The 22260-nt window shown below is 37.1% G+C and overlaps 1 protein-coding gene across 1 annotated transcript in view; it reads left to right on the top strand.

The window, feature by feature from the left end:
* The window catches only part of jazf1a (JAZF zinc finger 1a), a 60840-nt gene extending 38591 nt beyond the window's left edge, over positions 1–22249 (top strand). Inside the window, 6 exon segments of the mRNA XM_081377411.1 lie at positions 1136–1291; positions 1294–1488; positions 14713–14785; positions 15606–15802; positions 17946–18115; positions 19615–22249. Of these exon segments, the coding sequence (XP_081233537.1) occupies positions 1153–1291; positions 1294–1488; positions 14713–14785; positions 15606–15802; positions 17946–18115; positions 19615–19761 (921 nt within the window). The 5' untranslated portion in view covers positions 1136–1152 and the 3' untranslated portion in view covers positions 19762–22249.
* Positions 22250–22260: the final 11 nt, after the last annotated feature.

Raw genomic sequence — 22260 nt, 5'->3', positions numbered from 1 at the left:
TGAGTTTGGTTTCATTTTAAAGAAGACCCTTGACTGATTTTTGTTATAGAGGTTTAAGTTTATGAAAATGATATTGAACATTCTTTTATATAAAAATAAATCTATATTTGATAAAACACGTTGAACTCAAAAACAAATCCATAAATCTAATCAAGTTGTGTTCCAAATTTGAGGTTGATATCGAGCTTTCAGTAGGATTTTGTTTGGATGCCAGCAAAGCTCTGCTGGTATACAGTGGTTGGATTTGTGATTTGCAGTACAGTACAGTACAGTACAGTACAGTACAGTTTTTCTCTCTCAAATATTACATGCACACACACAATTGATTTTTATTGCACACATACAAACCCAACTCTAACATCCATACAAACACAGGCACACAATTATAGCTGCATAATTTATCCAGTTGGCTCTATAACAGAAAACAGGAATAAAGCGAGTATTTGCTTTATAGGCCAAACCTGAGAAAATTGGCACCATCTGGTAAAAAATAGTATTTTTTTTTTATTCTGAAGCCTTGTTAACAGAATGAAAGCAGTTTTAATGGGTTTCAATGGGGACATTTTTGTCCTTAAGGTCTATTTTGCGTAGGCTACCTACAGTGTACAATAGATTTATTAAAGGGAATAGCCCGGGTGAAATAGTAAAATTCCAATAAAAATACACACTTGTGCCAACAGTTGGCATAAACACGATACAGATACAAATGATACAAAAAATAACAAAAATGACCATAAGGACACACAAGGGTTAGTTAAATTAGGACATTGACAGATATGTCAGAGTTTAGGCCTTGTCTGTGAAACGGACATCATTTTTTTAAAGATAGGCTACAAAAGCTGTGAAATGAATGACCACTGCATTACAATTCCATATGAAAAGATATGCAGAAGTAAAGTGCTTAATGTATGAACACTTGGAAGAGTCACACAGCCCGTGTAATACCTGTGTAATGATCATTTTAAGTTTATTAAATAAAAAGTTAATCGGGATTGTTTCTGCATTCCCAGGCAGTGGGATTATTCAACTTTACACATTTAAAGGCAGGGTAGCAAAAGATGCACTGAAATAATCAATAATATAGTTGCTTATGTGTCCCTTCTCAGTCAAGCATTCCTCGTTTTTCTCCGCTCAGGTGAATTGAACAGCAGCATGTTTGTTTGGCCGGTTCCTCCTCCTCCTCCGTCATGCTGCTTTGCCCCCCATCCCCCTCCCATTGGCTGCCAGCCGTCTAAACAGCTCCAGCTGCAATCCCCGCTGCCGCTGCTGCTGCAACAACGAGCTGCCGGCTATTAGATCACCTCATCCCGCACAGCCTCTGCCTCTGCCTCCGCCGGTCTGCAAGCTCACGGACCATTGCCAACACATCCATTATGACGGGCGTCGCGGCTGCCTCCTTCTTCTCCAACGTTTGCCGGTTTGGCGGATGCGGGCTGCACTTCGAGTCCCTGGCCGAGCTCATCGTTCATATCGAAGATAACCACATCGGTGAGTAGCGCTCCGCTTTCGGCCTGCTGTCGCTCTCAAGCGGCGAGAAGGCGCGTCTGTGCGCTGAGCATTTGGCTGGGTTGTATGCAGTGACGCGCTAATTCACTTGCATGAACTCGCTGCAAATTTAAAAACATTAGCATCGACTCAGTTGAATTAAGTGTCGATAGATAGTCATAAGCAGGTTTCAGCGACGGGTGCACGGTTACTAGACGCTGCTCTGTTTAGATCTAGGCCTGTTTGTGTGTGGCAAGCTGTTTTATCATGTGTTGCTTGAAATAACTAGCAGTGTTCGTGATTTTAGGGTTTTCAATAGTCATAATTATGAATAATCATAATTATTCATTTATAATATGAATAATCATAATTATAATTTGTGGTGTTACTAATTTATAGATTGACTACTAGTACTTTTTACCAAGAAGTGAATATGTATTCATCACATAATAGAACAGTTACTATCTGTTCCAGTTTTCTAGTACTAATTAAATGGACAGTAGTATCTATCGATCAAACTTTATTAAACTGTATTCCAGCTAAATAGTTGCTGGTATGTATTCCTAGAAATGGTATAGGCCTTCACGAATACTAAATATATAAATAAATGGAATGAATATTTAACCACAGATGCAACTAGAATTTAATAGCAAAGTTCAAAAGCACTCGGTTTCAAAGCTGCACTGTTCTGGTGTTAAATTAAACTTGACAGCGCTTAATGGTGCATGTTCACAGCTATCATTAAGGCCATTTCACACAGGACGCGGCAGTCTCAAGTGTCTTGTTTGTTTTCACAGAGAATGCGTTTTTGCATTCCACTGCAATGTTTTTCTATGTTAAGATGCGCTAGACAGACATGTTTGACCGTTTGGCTCGCGTCTTTGGCAGCGTCTCGTGCAAGACGCAGGGTTATACGCATGCGGTTAAAAAACTCTAGTTAAAATAAGTTCAACTTTTGAAAAACATGCCTCTAGAAGAATAGATTTAGCAGTAGAAATGGCCTGTTGAGGCATCTGTGCCTTTGTTCATATGGACTAGGGCTGGGCGATAAAACGATAACGATATGTATCGCGATAGACACGTAATCAATATCAATAAAAAATGCGTTCGATAAAACGTTCGATAATTTTTTTTTTCGTCGGAAGAAACCAGCAAGCAGGTTTGATTGCATGAACAAAGGCACTCACTCTCTAGTAACTAGATAAAACAGGAAAAGTCAGCTCGCCTGACTTGAAGTCTGACCGTAGTCAGACCAATGTCATCTGCAGATTATGCAAGACCGTCGTCAGTTTCTCTGTTATTCGCGTGCTGATGCGCTGTTAGCATGTGTTTCTCAGCGCGTACATGTGAAGCTCACATGCACTAAAAGCCTGTCTACCAGCGCCTGAATACTAAGTAATCTTTCGAGTCTTATTTTGCTCATACTGTTATATACACACAAGGTTTACATAAACTAGTCGGATATGTCTAAAGTGAAAGCAAACTTGAGAAAATTGAGAGAAAATCTGCTTGACAAATGCGTGTATAATAGACGCGTCGCGCGCAGCTCTTAAAGAGACAGTAGTAATAGTAAACACGCTGCCGCTTGTCCCTAAAGGGATAGTTAACCCAAAAAAATAAAAATTATCTCATTATTTACGCACTCTAATGTTGTTCCAAACCTGTATTAATTGCCTTCTAATATTTTCTAATATTAATATTTTGAAGAATGTGGGTATCCAAACAGTAGCTGGTCCCCATTGACTTCCATAGGAGAAAAATATACTATGGAAGTCACTGGGGTACGTCAACTGTTGGTCATTCTTCCAAATAACTTTTATTTTCAACAGAAGAAAGAAACTTATTCGAGTTTAAAACAACGTGAGAGAGTAAATTATGAAAATTAGAATTTTTAGGAGAACTATCCCTTTAATGTTAATAAAACAACAAAATGTAAAGAGAAAATCACTCACTGCTCTTGACTAATAACTTTATTAATAGCTTTAAGTATCAATGTATAATTTATAGAAAATAGAAAGAAATAGATTTATAGAATTTATAGAAAGAAGTCGTAATATTATATTTTTGCCATATCGCCCACCCCTTTATAAAGCATTTATTACGTATTCTTTAATTTTGCACCTTAATGTTAAGAGATAATTGTTAAGTGTTCATTGTGATTTTAGACTTTTGAGTTTTCCATGGTCGTGTTGACATTTCTGCCTTTATAACTGATGGGATTATAATCAGAGGTAGGTTAAGTTTAAAATAAAAAAATCTTTAAATGTAATATATTTGTCTCCTGAACTGGTCCTTATTTTAAATATGTTATAAAAAAAATTCAATAATTATCGATATCGGCCGATATAAAACACTTATATCGTGATACAGTTTTCAGCCATATCGCCCAGCCCTAATATGGACATATGACTACTAAGTAGGGTTTGTGTTTTTCAGCAATAATGTATGTACACCCTTACTTTACTGAGAAAAGAAGGTCAGGGAAACATCTGAAGATGGAAAATCTTAATATAAGTGCCATTTGTGCATTTTGTGTTTGTTTATTTCTACTTGTTACTTTGCACTTTTTTAAAGTAAATGTTTATTCATTCCTAATTATTTAGGATATTTAACTTTTTGGCACTTCAATTAAAGTATCTAAAATATATTCTTAACAAGTAAACTTTCATGTCATTTGAAAGTGTGTTGGCCTACTTATGATATGATTATATAATCAGTGGCATACAATGGTCTTAAAATTACAATAATATTGTTTATCGCAGTTATTTCTGGGACAATATATCGCCCGACAAAAAATAGTTATCGTGACAGGCCTGTAAATGTATGCTAGTAACTAGTAAAAATACATTCTTGTTAATGGAATAAATGTAAAAATGGCTTGCCATGTCTATCATAATTAGTGCTTGCTGTGGAGAGCCATTGTTTATGCTAATGTTGTGTATTCAAGCTGTCTGTCAACTTCCACAGGAATGATTCTCTGTTTAGGTGCTTAACAGCTGCGTGAAGATTTACATACAACATTTTTTTATATTAATCCCAAGTTAGCGATCACTGTATGAAACAGAATTAACTTTAGGTTTAAGAGGTGTGCACTGCAAAACTTGGTACACTAAAAAGAAAATTCAAGTGCACTGTGATGCCAAAGTTACCTCTTTGAATCGAATTAATGATGTAGAAATTCAAATTGAAACTCTGAAAGCACATATAGTTGTTATAACATGATGATGAAAAAGTATTATCTCTGCATCAATGCAAGGAGTAATGTTAAATATATATTGTCTATGGTAATTATTGTTTTAGTATTTAGTGACCTTACTAATACCCCTACTCTTAAAATAATATTTGTATGCATTGCTAATCTGTGATGGAAAAATGCATGTTTATATTTAACAGATATGTGTTTTTGTTGTTGTTGTTGTTGTTGTTGTTGTTGCTGTGCTTCTCTTATTTTGATGGCTGTGCCTCACTTGTCTCCATAGTGACTGGCTGCAGACGTCACAATGGAAGGCCTCTGTCAGAATGAAACACACCTGCACCCCAGTCTGTGTCTGTCACTGTAGCCTCATAAAAGATCAGCTGGCCTGATTTCCCTCAGGGGTCACAGATCTGACATTTGGGGTTAGGGATTTGATCTCAGAGCTCTTGTTTTAATGAGCACAACAATGAGAGACCCCTAGCCTTCCACAAAGATCATTAATACTGCTAATCAATAATAATCCTATTGAGTGGAAACCCCATGCTGTGGCTTGGTTTGGCAGTTTGCCAGTCATGAAGAAGATTGTTAAAATTCAAATTCAAAATTGTTTGTGATTGTCATGATAAAATTATAACTTTAAATCATTAAGCAGCACCTTTATGCTTGAGTTAGTGTTAGTGTGTTCTTAACTATTAGTGTTGGGAGATTAATGTGAAAGCCTGACTGAGACAACCTATATTTTAGACAGCTGACATAAAAAGCAGGATACAGACTCTGTCTACATCTCCTGAATTACATCCCATGATTGTCTCCAAATCTCCAAATCCTGCTTTAGGAAAGCGCACACACATATTACAAATGAAGTGTTAGTGATGGCTGGTCATTGCTCATAATTTTACTGATATAAATGCATACAAAAAGTGAATTGATAAAATAGCTACTAACAATAAAAAAAAAGGTTATTTGGAAAAGAACTTTGAGTGACTTTTGATCTTAAGTCACATCAAGAGCCCTGGTTCTGTTTAGTTTAGTTTTGTCTCAGCAGTGAAAGCTATTTAGACGCATTTTGCATAATATATCAGAACAATATCAGTTGACATGGCCCTAAACTGTTTTATTTTTTAACAAAATGTTTGTGATTTTTAAAACTGCATTTACTGTGTTAAAACTACTTAATACTGTGAATCAGTTATCGGTCTTAACAGTTTTTTTTTTTTTAACCAGTGCATTTCTAATATTAAATGTATTTCTTTTCAAAAAGTCTTCATGCTATATCCAATATAACTTTATTTAAATCATTTATTAATAAATAAAACAACAACAACAAGGACTTAGTTGGAACACTCTTTTTGTTGCAATAGTATTTGTTGTGTGTATCATGTGTTCACATCTACTGCACACCAGTATTGTCTTGACTATGTGCCATAGTTGTTAATGTGAATTCATATGGATAGTTAAAAATAGTCAAAGTTTGTGTCTGCTAGTAAACATTTACATATGTTCCCTAATGTTCTTCAGGGAAGCTGTTTGATATGTAGATGAGATTTATTTTTTTGTCCTCAGGGTCATTTAAGTGATGTTAGGCAAACAGATAGATTTACATAATTGTAGTTGTACAATTACTTCCAGAATAAAGTGTTATTCCAGTGTTACAAGCAATATCATCTCAGATGTTAAGACGTCATGTTGGTGTTTGACCAACTTTTCTTGTTACACTAAGTACTGCAATTTGATTTTGCAATGTTGTTTCTATCAAAGTGAATGCACTTGATCTGAATGTGAATGGTGTTTTTGTGCATTTTCATTCCTTTTGTTATCAAGTAGACTGTAGATAAACTGCCTTGTCCTAGATGTTTTTCAGATTGACCAGTTATCTGTGGGCTACAGTTTCATGCAGTCATTCTTTCTTTACGCTTTGAGGGAGTACAAAGTTACATGAACTTATGTAATATTGCCTCCTTGTGGTAAAATTGTGGTGTTTTTACCACATGACACGCAGGAGAGACTTTGTTGACTGTCTGATCTGTGCACTTACATTAGGTAGCCTAATCAAATGGTACCAAGAAAGAGCTGTCATGTTGCCCCAAATAGAAAACTAAATTATATATTTGCTTTATTGACATATGGTTTGAGTAAAATATATGGATAATTTGACATGAGGATCAAAGCTTCCTCAAAACACAGCTGTGCGTCTTGATACTGGTCAGGGTGAGTTTGAGAAAGAGATGCATGCATACAAACAAACACAGAAAGAGAAAGTTCGTTGGGTATATCTGTGTTAGTTGCCTAGGCCGAAAGGAATTTTGCATTATGTCATACCCTCCCCGTGTCAGCGAGATGGTCCTCCGGGTACTCAGACATGTATTTTGGTAAGGTGTTGTTTAGTTTTGTGACTGTGGAAAATTGTTCAGACATGCCTGTCTCATTTGCTCTCTGTATTTACATGTCGTAGGTAACAGGTGACATAATTCTTAACAACTGAGAGCCGTACGGCCTGTGTTTGTTGTCATCTCTTAAAGGGGACGGGAGCCTATTATGCCCCTTTTCCAGGATGTAATATAAGTCTCAGTTGTCCCCAGAATGTGTCTGTAAAGTTTCAGCACAAATTACCCCACAGATCATTTATTATATCATGTTGTAAATGCCCATTTTTAAAGGTGCTCTATCTGGGTGACGTCACTTCTTGTTGACGTTCGAAGTATTGTCAAACAAAATGGAGGCTAGTTCGACCCTCCCTCCTCTTTGCTATTTGTTCATCGGAACGCCATCTCTTTGGTCGTGTGTCGGCCATATCAAAATTCAAGAGAATATAATTCCAACGTTTGTCGTTGTCTAGGATATCTCTCCTCTAGCTAACTTCCCTCTTCATGCTTCTCTCTCCTCCACTGCCCACACCCCCCTTCATGTGCACGCGCACTAACCACCCAACCCCCACCCCGAAATCATTCTTGTCGGTTATTGGCTGGAAGACTGTTTGTTATGTTTCGTGGTCCAGGTTGGGCCAATTTGTTTTTGTTGCCGTTTGTGGAGCCTGGGCTGTCTACAGAGACTGCATTTTTTTACAGTGTGTTCAGGGGACAGGCAGCTAGCGGATAGTGAGGAGATGTTTGCTGTATGTTACAAAAAATGTTTCGGCCTAAAAAACGCGTGACGTCGCTTAGAGCACCTTTAAAGGTCCACTATGTAAATATTTTTGACCACAAGAGGGCGCAGTTTCCAACAATAACAAAGGCGAAGCTTGATGACGCTATGAAGGAGGTGACGATGGGAGATGTCGTTTTTAATGCGTTTTCACCATCTCGGAATTAATGAATCATGATCACGGATGAGGTAATTTATTCATTTTTGTATTACCTGTATGTCTGATCGTATTATTTTATGTCATCATAATTAATGAACTGCAAGGAACGTGAAATGTTATGCTATATTATTACAGGCATGTGGTGTAATTCATATATATTAAAAGTACACACTTAAATGTTTATAAAGGTATATGGCTCATAAATGTGTGACAAGTATTCGCTGAGTTTTGTTTCAGTTTACAGACGTGCTCAAGAAAAAAAGTTCACCGCGACGGAGAGGCAGAACGCACACCCTGTTTATTTTCTTTATTTTACAAAAGCACAATGTTTTGATTTGATTGTAAGTGGACACATACAAAAGTAGAAATATCACAGATTCTTTTTTTATATTTCTTTTTTTCTGTATGACCATAAATGACGGAGTAATTTAAGTTTATAGTGCTACAATGTGGAGAAAATCCAGCAAAACGCGCCCGCGCGTTTGTCGACCTCAGAGGATTAAAATCATTTTTACTGTAACTATTATGTTACTGGTACAATAAAAATAATTGATTTGCTTACCTGTCTATCAATACACTCGCGAGAGCAGAGTCTCTGTCAAGTCCAAGATTGTCGCGCAGCTCTCTCCATCTCGAAAACGCCTGGCCGATATTTATCCGGGTTTTATTCCTCCGTTTGTCACACAGTCTGCGTGTATCCGAATATGGACGCTTTCGTTTTGTTGGCACTTCAATACTCGCCAAAGAGTAATCGTGATCCATAACAGCTATAACCGTACAGTATGGATAACGCTATAACCACCACTTCCGCATTTGACCATGTGATATTCCGGTGTGGTGGAACATCACATCAGAGAATCAGAGTAGACGGGCTCTGATCACATGGTCCACACCGGAAAAAAGGGATAGAGCGGACATTGCGTCACTAAGAGGCGACATTTCTTTTCCGGGACGGCCAGTCATTTAAAATCGGAATTTCTCTGAAATAAAAAATCTTTGGAGACTTTTGAGATATTGTAAGTACACAACTGGAGGAAATATATCACACTGTGCAAGTTATTTTCGGAAATTTTATTACAAAATTGTTACATATTGGAGCTTTAAGTGGAAGGAAAAACATGCTGTCTTCGTGCATGTATCTTTAAATGCAAATGAGCTGCTGCCCCCCACCCTGCTTTCCAGAAGAGGGCGAAGCCTCTACAGCCGTGCCTCCAATACTCTGTCAAAAACTAAAACATCTGTTTGGTTTTGGTTAGGGGTGGGAAAAACCTTGACATTTATTTATTTTTTCTTCCCATTTTAGTCAACCCAATATTATAAAACAAATGCCCTTTAAGCTGACTACAATCATTATATACAGTCTTCTGTAATAAAGCAAGGCAGGCAATTTTATTTTATTTTTTATATTAATAGGAACAAAGTAAATTACAAACAATAGGACAAACACAATAGAAAAAATATACAAATTAAATACACTTTTAAGTTTATTAAGTTATTTAACATGTAGTAAAAAATAATACCGAAATTAAATAATCAAATGTAAAAATAAAACACTGTACAGTCTTCACTGTATGAATTAAATGCAAACTGATTAATATCAAAGATAAAAAAGTGATTCAGTCAAAAGCAGTGAGTGTTTTTTTTTTTACATTAATGGAACGGATGGCAACAGTTTATGAGGCTGCTGTCCCTTTAAGAATAAATGCACGGATATAGTTACACATCCGATTTTCTCCAATTTGTTTTCGTTTGCGTAGGACATAACATTCTCTGTTTACATTGAATACTCCACTTTCCACAATATATAATTGTGACATAATTGTGTGAGTAGCTGTGAAAGAGAACTGAATTCAAGATCGCATGCATGTGAAAGGAATCTGTGTGCATACTTCAGCTGTGTGTCTTTAAGTAGTACTGCAAAGTTAAAGAAGTGTAACACTTTAGAAAATCAATTTGTGAAATTTGTGAATCGATGCAAATCGATAGAATCTCGATTCATATGTTAATAAAAAAAAACTCTGCACCCCTAGTTTTGGTTTTCATCTGTATCGCGGTCACTCTCACGTGACATTGCAGTTTTTCATATTATCTGCATGCGTTTTAAAGCCATATCAGTCTAAACTTCTGAAATATGGTTTTCTGAGCACACACATCCGAAGCACACACACAGAAAGCTAGATGTCAGACTACGCATCCTGTGAGTTTTAAGCCAAGTTCTCTTTCACATCTTATTGCGTTTAAACTGTCAAATACACACAAGGTTATGTCAAAAACACACAAAGTTCAGGTAAACACAGTCAGTTATGTCTGTGAACGTACGTCACGTGTATACTAAATCTGTGTATTAAATTGAAAGCACCATATATACCTACTATGCTATATATGCTGTTAATATGAATCAGACAACAAAAGAAAAAACGAAAATCACTCACTGCTTTTGATTGAATTAACTTTAGTAGCTTTAATAAGACTACATTTCTTACTTGAATGCTGCTGTTAAATGCTCTGGCGAGGAGATAAACATGGCGGACTGTGTACAGCTCATTCAGGGCAGGGTCTAAGCATTTGTGACGTCACAAAAGCAAGAATCTGCAAACGGCTTGTTCTGAGACTGCTTATGATTTATGGGAATTAAAAAAAGAGTGGGTGGATTTTTATGATTATAAGGTGGTTGTGTACACACACTGCTGACACACATTTGTTCAAACACCATGTAAAAGTGAATTTTCCATAATAGGTCCGCTTTAATATTATCTGAGCATTGCGTCAATGCAGGTTACTAAGCATTTTCTGCCGACAGCGCAGCCATGGCAACAATGAAACTAAATTAAACTTTGGTGAAAGATGAAGGGTTTTAGGAAAACACTAAAAGAGATAAGTAACAAAACATTAATAGTCACCGCTAGCATAAACACAACTCTTTCACGAGTCACTAAACCATTTAAAGCTAAAGAATAAATCAGCACTGTTTGGAACTGTTTAAAGAAATTGTGTTACCCTAGCATACTACTTTAAATGCTAATGTTATTTTCTTAATATAACCCTAAATATAAAACTATAAGGAATTTGTATAAAGGAGTAGACAGAGTGAATTTTGAAACTTGGGCGTGTTTCTTTCAGTGACCAGAAGATGTCAGGCTTGTTACACAATATTTGTTTGCCCTAGTAGCTCCAAAAAAGTATGGAAAGGCTTGCAAATGTCCAAGTTTTATTCTTTTGAGGCCCAAAAAGTAGTATAACTAATAGCACAGTTCTCATATAGCTTTGAGGTTTGGTTGAGGTTGGTGACGAATAATCATGGCATATCCATAAGTGAAGAAGTGTTGCATCTTTATTACTCAGTATTGTTTCTGTTTACTGAGCGATATTATGGGGCGTCTCTCTGAAATAATAGTCGCAATAATTGCTATAGGCTAATAGTTTATGAAACTAATATCAAGAAATTACAACTATAATTTTAGAATTAAATTCTGTTCTTCTCTGTTTAGATCATTATGATTTAATTGTGTGTGTGTCCTCAGGCCTCTTTATGAGGCAATTAGTGAGATCCAGTGGAAAATCCATTATACCAGCTTTCCTAGTCCCACCCAAAACACCCCCAAAAAGTGTGTTTGTCTGTGTGTGCATGATTTGTGTGTGAATGCTTATGTTTTTGTTTCCTTTCTCATATGTGTGCTCGTCCTTGAGCTTGCTTGTGTTTGCGTGTACATACGGAAGTGTTTGGAGCGTTGTATCCTGCTGAGCTCCGAGAAGTGTAATTACAGCCTCGTTTAGAGTTCTCTCCATCCCCTCCTTCCCGCCTGTCTTCCCCCCTCCCCCCTTCCCTCCATCCGGAGACCTGCTGCTCTCCAGCGCATTAAAACACTCCCCTGCTTTTTAATTAGCCGTCTGGAAAACAAACCCGGCATTCCTGCAACGCCGCTCCACGCCAGGCTCCTCTGACTTATGCACAGACTCACACTAACAGGGACACACATTGCTTTCTGTTGGTTTTTGTGCTGTTCTCCACCACAGGGTGGCACATTTGCTCTTCTGGTGACTTCAGCCCTCTTAAAAAGATTCCAGCTAATCCAAAATGTTCTTACAAGGATGCATTTCCGTCTAATTTAGATCCACCTGATCCCATATCAGTATTCAGGACAGCAGTAAATAGCCCTGTGAGGTTTGATAGGAGAGGATTTAATGATATGGCTGGGAATAAAAGGCATGTTTATGGGAGAAAGTTCTTTAATGTCCTCACAGAGGGCCCAGTATTATTAGCCCAACATAAAGATTTCATAGGGATTTAATACTGGTCATGGCCCATTAAAATGCAATATTACTGCTACTGGTTGTGACGAGTGGTGCTTTCAACTCAAGTTCCTGCTGTCTTAAGGATGGTTGTTGTTTGTACTGAATTATGACGGCCACTATTGCTAAATGTGAAAATTAACTCCGGGGCGTTCAGTTTAAGAGGCACTGAATGTTAAGTGTGTGTGTGTGTTTCTTTCTGTATTTCCTAGCTACTTTTCCTGTGGAAAGACCTTGTGTGCCTCCATTTTCTAGGTGAAGGGAAATCATAAAATTGGAAAACATTAACTCTGCCCTCCCGTCACTGTTCTGCACCTGGCACACATAATTACACTTCCCCCACGCATAATACCAGAATAAAGTTACGAAGATTTAAAGGAGCAGTTCAACCCACAAAAAAAACTCATCATTTTCTCACCCTCATGTTTTTGAAACCTGTATGACTGACTTCTTCCATGAAACACAAAGGAAATAATAATAGCAGAATATCCAGCAAAAAACAGCTCTTTTTCAGATAATGACAGTGAAAGTGAACTAAGGCTGCCAAGTACCATTTAAGTACGTTCCTTAAACACCACTTAAAAGACTTGAGTGGTCAACGGTCAACTTTTAGGATACTTTTACAATGCTTTTAATATATTAATCAGATCTTGACAACTCTGGGGATCCATCCACTGTTTTTGTAATGAAAACGAGCAGCATAAACATTCTTCAAAATGTCTCTTTTTATGTTCCATGAAAGAAAGGAAGTCATACTAGTTTGGAATGACATGAGGGTGAGTAATTTCTTTTTATTGTAGCTCTCTAAACTCTTAGTTCAACTTTTGAACAAACCCCAATATACAATTGTGATGTTTTGCAAGGACGTCACTCTAGATAACTCATTGAAGGTGAATTTGCGACTCTAATTTGTGTATCTTGTATGAAAATGAAGGGAAAATAAATATAGAATAGGGGAAATAATGCTGATGTGTTGTTTAAATGAAAGATTCATGGTTAAAACTATACTTTCATACCAGTAGAGTCATTTTTCATAGATATCACAGGTAAGTATTTATATTTGTTGTATTTCATTTGAACCATTTAGTTGAATTTTTCACTTATTTTTCATTTCTTAATGGCTAAATGTGAAGTATGTTTAAGATTGTAAGGGCACACCACACCAGCAGGTAAAATGATTCGGAAACGCTAATAAACCACTGATGAAGACCACCTCAGTGGACCACCTGAGATACACAGATGTGTGTGTGTGTGTGTGTCCTCTTTATGAGGTGAGGAAGGCCTAATCCATGCACTGCCGACACCAGAAAGCACTCTGATGAGATTAAGGCAGAAGCAGACACAGGTTGACTGGTTTCCTTTAAAGACGTCAAGGAAACTTAGCTACTCTTCTATTTTTACCATTCATTTGTCTTTTGGGATTCAAGTCATGCTTATTACAGATTGTGTGAAATGTGACAGAGCGCAAAATATATTTATTCACATGCAAAATCTGGCACATTCTACAAAGCATTAAGTGTGCGTAGAAGTTGCTCCATGTTAAAGGAGAATAATGGTTAAGTGAACATGTTGGAATGCTTTTAATGACTTTGAGGAATAGCTCATTTAGACATATGGGACCTATTATATACACTGCCTGTTATACACAAATATAACTGTGCACACACATGCAATGCAACCCATTTGAACGTGAAAAACCCTGCTTTTCTTTTTCTTCTTTCTCCACATGGTCATTGAAACCTCTGTAAAATAATTGTGCAGAATGTGCCAGCTTCACTTACACACACTTAGCAGTGTCTCTTTTTTTTCTCTTTGTGAGGTCTTCTGTGCACCATTTATGTTTTAATGAGCTCTAAGCAGCAATTAACATCCTACAATTCTCACACACACGCACACACACACACACACACACACACACACACACACACACACACACACACACACACACACACACACACACACACACACACACACATACAGTGTATGGTAAACAATAGCTTCATTAATTAACATTTTGTGTAAGTATGTGCACACATGTAGAAATAAGACACATACTGATCAGTCATCATAAGGGAGACTGCCACTTGAGGGCAGTCTCAGGCCATGAAACATACTATAACCACACACACACACACTTGGCAGAGGAACGTTTGAAGCATTGCCTGGTGTGCCTCAGGCACTGGAAGCTGCCTGCTGTCACAAGCAGAGTGGAAAAAGTGCGGTTGTGTTGGGCCTGCAGGGCATTAGGGGTACTTGTTTGACTAAACTTACAGTAAGCACAACGCAAAATAATGTTTCAGGATGTTGCAAGATGTGATCACCAATGTAATACTGCATACACCGTGTTTGCCTTGACCTATATGTTTACATCTTTAATTTCAGCTTTATCCTGTGTGTTTTACGGTGATATATGTTTGTGTTTTGTCTTTTCTTCTCTCAGATACAGATCCCAGAGTTCTGGAGAGGCAGGAGCTGCAGCAGCCCACATATGTTGCTCTGAGCTATATTAATAGGTGTGTATATTGAAATGTTGTATATACTAATTTGCTTAATAGAATATTGATAAAATTGTAATTATATTGTAAAATTAAAACTATATTATATTAATATAACATTAAGAAGTTTGGGGTCAGTAAGATTATTATTATTTTTTTTTGAAGAAATCAATAATTTTATTCAGCAAAGGTGCATTAAATTGTTACAGTAGAGACATTCATAGTTACAAAATATTTCAATTTCAAATAAATGCTGTTCATACTTTATATTTGTCAAAGAATCTTCAAAAATGTTTCACAGTTTCCACAAAAAAACTAAGCATCACAATTGTTTTCATCTTTTGTAATAATAAGAACTGTTTCTTTAGCACTAAATCAGCATATTAGAATGATTTCTGAAGGATCAAGTGACACCGAAGACTGGAGTAATGATGCTGAAAATTCAAAATTCAAATATAGTGAAATATATGTGTTTTTAAAATTGTAATATGTATATTTAATTGTAATAATAATTACTGACATTTTTGTTCAAATAAATTTAGCCTTGGTGAGTATAAGTGACTTTCAAACGCATTAAAAAATCTTGCTGACCCTAAACTTTTGAATGGTAGTGTATTGCTTGCATATATAAATTCAAAATAACAAGTATATGCATCAAATATAAATAAATAAATGAAGCACTTGGGAGGTCACTACAGAAGGAGGCCATAGTATTTGACACCTACAATTGTAGTTTTTCTGTTTTAAATCACTGTAATTCCATGAATATAGTCCTCAGGTACACCAGTACCTGCACATTCAATCTCTTAATGTTGCTTATTGTTTGTTTGTTTTTTAGATTCATGACTGAAGCAGCCCGCAGAGAGCAAGAAACTCAGAAGAAGAAGGTCCAACCCAAAATTGCTATATCAGTCACGGGAGGTGTATCGCGTAACAGTACAGCGACGCCTCCGCGGCATAGCAACGGCAGCCTAACTCCGCCCGTCACCCCTCCCATCACACCCTCATCCTCCTTCCGCAGCAGCACACCTACAGGTTATTGGAGTTTGTGGGATTTTACATGATTCGAAAGTTAGATTTCTATATGAATATACACTAATATGAATATGCACTAACTGAATGTCAGTGTGCATGCCCTCAAAAGTTCCCATTGGTTTAAATCCAAGCTTTTGGTGACATCCACACTTCCTGCACATCAGCTGCTCCATTTCCTGCTTGTTTTATCCTGTTTAAATAAGCCAGTCATTATATCAGTTGATGCCTAGTGTCAGAAACATGTCCTAAATAGTAGACTGGTTCCAACTGCATTGAATCTATGATGCATAAAAAGTGGTTATTTTAGAAATATTAAAGGGGTCATGAACTGCATTGTTTAAAAATCTTGTGTTCTCTGAGGTCCACTTGTAATGTAAGCAACATTTTATATTTTAAAAATCATAATTTAGAAGCAATATGCTATGTTCTATCCAGTTTTTGACCCTTTCTTTAAAACACTCTTAGGCGGGCCGCATTCAAGTCTTGAAGTAAACACCCTCTGCTATGATTGGGCAACAGTTTTGCATTTTAAAATAATTTTCAGCGCCATTACACATTTCTGATGTTGAAAAATGGCAACTGGTGAAATTCAGCCTTACATTGTACATTGAGTTACAGTTACAGTTCACAAAGGATAACTTGCGGTGTTTCATGTAAACGAATTATGAATGAATGTATCATCGTTTGTCTCACTGTTATTCTTTCATCGTTTTTTTTCCAGTAAAGTGAAAATAAAGTGAGTACATATCAAACGATCCGTATCAGACAAATCAATAGTGACGCATGGTAAAAACATTGTTAGTCACACACACACTTGTGAGTTTGCGACATACAGTGCTATGCATAAGTTTAGACACCCATGCTAAAGTTGACTAAAAAGAGGAATAAAAAATCATCTTTTGGAAATTGAACTTAATGCCTTAATTTAAAAAATTAGGAAAAATCCAACCTTTAAGGACACCAATTTTCTTTGTGAATGAATAATGTATCGTAAATAAATAAATGTTCTTCCTTAAAATACAGGGTGCATAAGTCTGGACACCCCTATGTTAAATTCCCATAGAGGCAGGCAGATTTTTATTTTTCAAGGCCAGTTACTTCATGGATCCAGGATACTATGCATCCTGATAAAGTTCCCTTGGCCTTTGGAATTAAAATAGCCCCACATCATCACATAGCCTTCACCATACCTAGAGATTGGCATGGAGTACTTTCCATAAGATCATCTCTCAATGCAAATCAAACTAGCTATTAGGCTAACTGAAATAAAACCATGCCAATCTCTAGGTATGGTGAAGGCTATGTGATGATGTGGGGCTATTTTAATTCCAGAGGCCAAGGGAACTTTATCAGGATGCATAGTATTCTGGCTCCATGAAGTAACTGGCCTTTAAAAATAAAAATCTGCCTGCCTCTATGGGAATTTAACATAGGGGTGTCCAAACTTATGCACCCTGTATTATAAGGAAGAACATTTATTTATTTACGATACATTATTCATTCACAAAGAAAATTGGTGTCATTAAAGGTTGGATTTTCCCTAATTTTTTAAATTAAGGCATTAAGTTTAGTTTCCAAAAGATGATTTTTTTATTCCTCTTTTTAGTCAACTTTAGTATGGGTGTCTAAACTTATGCATATCACTGTAACTGTTGAATCCAAATAGGGTAGTCTCTCTGAAAAGCCTGCGTCAAACTGTGTCTTGGTTAAAAAACGAATCCACAGTAAAATGAAGTGAACAAACGAACTGTCTGCAGAGGCAGTCTTTCGTTGCACTAGGATGCCATACTGAGACAAATCTGAAACGAGTCATTTTGACAGCTTGGTTTATATAAAAGCTGTTTTTGGACTAATGAGGAAGTTTTGAGTTCTGAAACTTAAAGGATATTTTTAAGAGGTCATTTTTACTATGATCTATTATATGTCAAAAGGTCAAGGAATATTTGATTTCTTAATTCATGACCCATTTAGGTATGAACTGAACTGTGGCAATAAAAACACATTAGAACCCTAATGAAGAAACATTGGATAATTGAAGCAAAGGGCACATTTACACTCTCAGTTCTCATTAGTTCTTTCATCAGCTAATATATGAAGCAAATAAATGACTAATTAAAGAGTTTAACTTTTTGGTGCGCCTCAGGCAGTGAGTGTGATGAGGAGGAAGTGGAGTATGAAGACTCTGACAGCGACGAGTCCTGGACTACAGAAAGTGCCATCAGCTCAGAGTCCATTCTCAGCTCCATGTGTATGAACGGAGGTGATGAGAAACCCTTCGCATGCCCTGTTCCAGGATGCAAGAAGAGATACAAGGTACTCCTCTCACAACTGTATACACATATACTATATGGACAAAAGAATTGGGACACACTTGAATTTTGGCTTTTCAATCAGACCCATTGCCACAGGTTTATAAAATCAATCACCTAGCCATGCAATCTGTATTTGCAAACATAAGTGAAAAAATGGGTTGTTCTGAAGAGCTCAGTGAATTCAAGCGTGGTACTATGACAGGATGCCACTCTAGGTCAGTCCATGAAATTTCATCCCTGCTAGATATTCGATGGTCAACTGCAAGTGGTATTATTGCAAAGTAGAAGCGTTTAGGAACAGCAGCAACTTATCCACAAAAGTCACAGAGCGGGGTCACGGAGTGCTGAGGCACATGGTGCGTAAAAGTTGCCAATGCTCTGCTGATTCCATGTCTGAAATGTTCTAAACATCCATGGCATTAATATCAGCACAAAAACTACGCAGCGGGAGCTTGATGGAATGTGTTTCAGGGGTTGGGCAAGGCTTCTTACTTCCAGTGAAGAGAAATCTGAAAGTCCCCCTGTGGTGAAAATCAAGTTTTTAATGTTGTTTATATGTCTATGCGGTGTTTTTAACGTGCTTTAAGAAAAACCATGTGCAAATTCATAAGTCAACACCATTGCTGAGTGTTTTGACAATTTCTCAAAAACAGTAAGTTGGCCGTGTGAATCTGTTAGCTCTGCGTGAGTGGAGGCGTGGCCAATTAGCATATTCATGGCTTGCGTATACTAAATATAGCAAGGGTGTCGAGTTGCATTCAAGCTATTTTAAGGCATGAAGAATTTTCTTCACAGGAAAAAAAGTTTAAATATGTCTTTTTGGTGATCAAAGATGAGTTTTAAGGGATACAATTATTGACTACAGGGGGACTTTAATGCTTCAGGCAGCATAGCTAGTCATTTTGGACAAAGCTATGCTTCCAACTTTGTGGGAACAGTTTGGGGAAGAACCTTATCTATTCCAGCATGACTGTTACCCAGTGCACAAAGCAAGGTGCATAAAGACTTGGTTGGATGAGCTTGGTGTGGAAGAACATGACTGGCCCGCACAGAGCCCTTACCTCAACCTCATCGAACACCTTTGGGATTGAACTGGAACGGAGATTGCGAGCCAGGCCTTCTCGTCCAACATCTCACAAATGCTCTGTCTACTGGATGAATGGGCAAACCTTCCCACAGAAAAACTCAATGGCCCAAGTGTTATGATCAGGTGTCCCAATACTTTAGTCCATATATAGTGTGTGTGTGTGTGTGTGTTTCTATATATATATATATATACTGTATATACACACATTTGAAGTGGATCAAAAAAGTTCATCAAAGCTGTCCTAAGACAAGAACGGGTATTGTTCAAAATTCATGTATAACCTTGATGAAAGGTTTTGATCCACTTCAGATATTGACTACTGTATACATATACTCTAAATGTTCTTTATTTCTGGAAAGTTCCTTAGGCTTGGTCTCATTCTCGCTTTTCCCTCTAACTTCTCTTTCTTCCAGAATGTGAATGGTATTAAGTACCATGCTAAAAACGGACACAGGACACAGATCCGTGTGAGAAAGCCCTTCAAGTGTCGCTGTGGGAAAAGCTATAAAACCTCTCAAGGCCTTAGACATCACACCATCAACTTCCACCCACCCCTGTGATACACACAGTCATTTTCACGTTTACCTATAAATCATTTCATTTACATTTCTGGATCATGTTAACTGGGATCAAATGCTGATTTCCTTATTTTTTTCTCTTTCTTTCCTCTTTTATGTGTGTGATTTTATGTATGTAGATATACTTGTACATTTGCACATTCCATGTATATCATTTCTTTTTTAAAGTATCCTTTATTTTTATTTAATTTTTAAGTGGCACAGCCACTGATAAATGAAAATTACTCGGAAGATTAGGACAAGAAACATTTGTTTCTGATTTTAAAGTCAATTCAGAGAAAATGGTTTTAAATCAGAAAAGAAGAGTTGAGAGATTCTAGGTAATTTCTTTTTGTTCATCACACCTACTTCAAGTGAAAACTACAGTAGGTACGTTGAAACGTGTACATATAAAATTATATAAAGACATTTATATATATTAGTAGCTAAGTTGTATTATCCAAATATTTTATTTTCCATTATATATTTTGCAGAACATTTATATTATGTTTTATACAAGAACGTTATCTCCTTTTTATGGACCATTTCATATTTTTATTTGCTTTGTAGAGAACCGTCTTTTATTGTCTGAATTGGAAGGACATTGATCTCAGGTCACAATACAGCTGCCAACTTTCTGACAAACAAACCAGGAAACCGGAGAAACTCACTTCCACTCACTTCGTTCCAGAACATTCCACACACAATATCAAAACGGCTGACATTACGCAGTGTAAAGTTACCTTCCCAGAGTTTGTTTTGCATGCGGCTAGCATGAAGACAGCACCTTCAGCGTAAGATTCAATTCTCTGCATGAGGCCTTTTCCAGACGACTGCAAGCAGTTGTGACGTAGACATGCTTTCTGGCTCATGCGTCTAGTTGTATTTGAGTTCTGAGCAATATTTTGTACCACGATCCCTGAATGAAATCACACATTTGTTGAAGCCAACAATAATCGCATTGGAAATGCGGTGCAATGTCAGCCTAAAGAGAGACAAAGGGCAGATTTATTCTGCCCTGTTACCCTGCTGATATACCAGCATTGCAGAAGTGCCAAGTTATTCTTCTCCAACTGAAAAAGAAACATGGATGATCTGCCAAACACAACGGGTCACATCTGGCTATCCGGTTGGTGCCTGTTAGTGGAGGAGCCTTAAAGAGGACCTAAACTTCTGTTTGTGTACTCAGCCTTGCAGTATTTTTGTCAGTTTTTAGCTCGTAAGATCCTTATTTCGGTCGTTGGTGTTGATTCGCTTTTATTTTTGACACATTTGGGACTGTCTTTGTGGTTGTTTTTGTGTAAATGTATTTGTTAGCCCTCTGCTTGCCTTGTATTTTAGGCTTGCTAGCATGACACGACTTCTGGCTTAGCTGCTCTGCTGTCTCTTGGCTTGTAGTCTTACTGTTATAATCTTTGTTGTCGAAAGTATTAAATCTTTACTTTATATTGTTACTGCTAGTATTACAGTTCGATAGTGCCAGATGCATAGCTACGCCTGAATATATTTTCTCAACTTTAATTCTTGAACGCTTTTGCATCGGTCCTGTTGTCGGCCAAATAAAGCATACCACAGTTTACAATAGTAAAATGTCTTTAACAACTTTTAAGAGCTTCGACTTTTGGTGCAGAGAAGGACCAAGTAAGCTTTCCTATCCACTAGTCTGTTTTTCTCGGTAAGGGTCGGTCAAATTAAACAACACGGACCAAAAATGGCACTGCCAAATCTCCAGATGTGAAGCTTGGAAAAACAAGGTGCTGTTCATGGTACAGTGATGGTATCAGATTGTGTTACCATGGATCTTTGATATGTATACCTTGGTATTTAAATGGTACTTTAAGTTATTATCAGGGTACATGTCCAAAAACATGGTTATACATGGTACTTTTTTGTCAGAGGTGCTAAGATGGGACACAGAAAGAAAAATTGAATGAATGGATAGTTTCTATAATTCAGATGCCAAAAACTGGAGCTAGGTAATGAAGACAGTATTGGATGCCTATCCGTGAGTGACTCATTGTTGATGACTCACTGTCCTCTTATTTTCCAATTCATCCGGTGTCATGTTTGTTTGTTTGTATGTGTGTATTTTTGGACGCTGTACCAGTAACCACATTTGTACCTCTTTTTGGCTACAGAGTCATTTGGTCTCAGCTTTGACACACAAACTAGAACCTGTTAAACATGATTTTACTGGATAGGATCCGTGTGATTCCTCACACCTACAATGTAGTAATGTGACTGAGATGCATTTATTTTGGAGGGAGTTTGATATACTATATAGTGAATGTATTGTATTGCAAGTCTTTTGTAAAGTGCTTTTGAAATTATATTTTCGTACTGTATGTTTTTGTGGAAAATGTTTTGTGGAACCGAGGCAATTTGTATGCGAGATGATGTATAATGTGTGCGTGTTTGTGCGAGCGAGTGAGAGACTCTTTTGAGATGTCTTTATCCTTAAGCTGCAATGTAAACTTTAGGACAATGTTACAAAAAATAAAG

The sequence above is a fragment of the Scardinius erythrophthalmus genome, assembly GCF_964197995.2.
Source record: "Scardinius erythrophthalmus genome assembly, chromosome: 10".
Classification (NCBI taxonomy): Eukaryota; Metazoa; Chordata; class Actinopteri; order Cypriniformes; family Leuciscidae; genus Scardinius; species Scardinius erythrophthalmus.
This window is presented reverse-complemented; position numbering and strand designations above follow the sequence as displayed.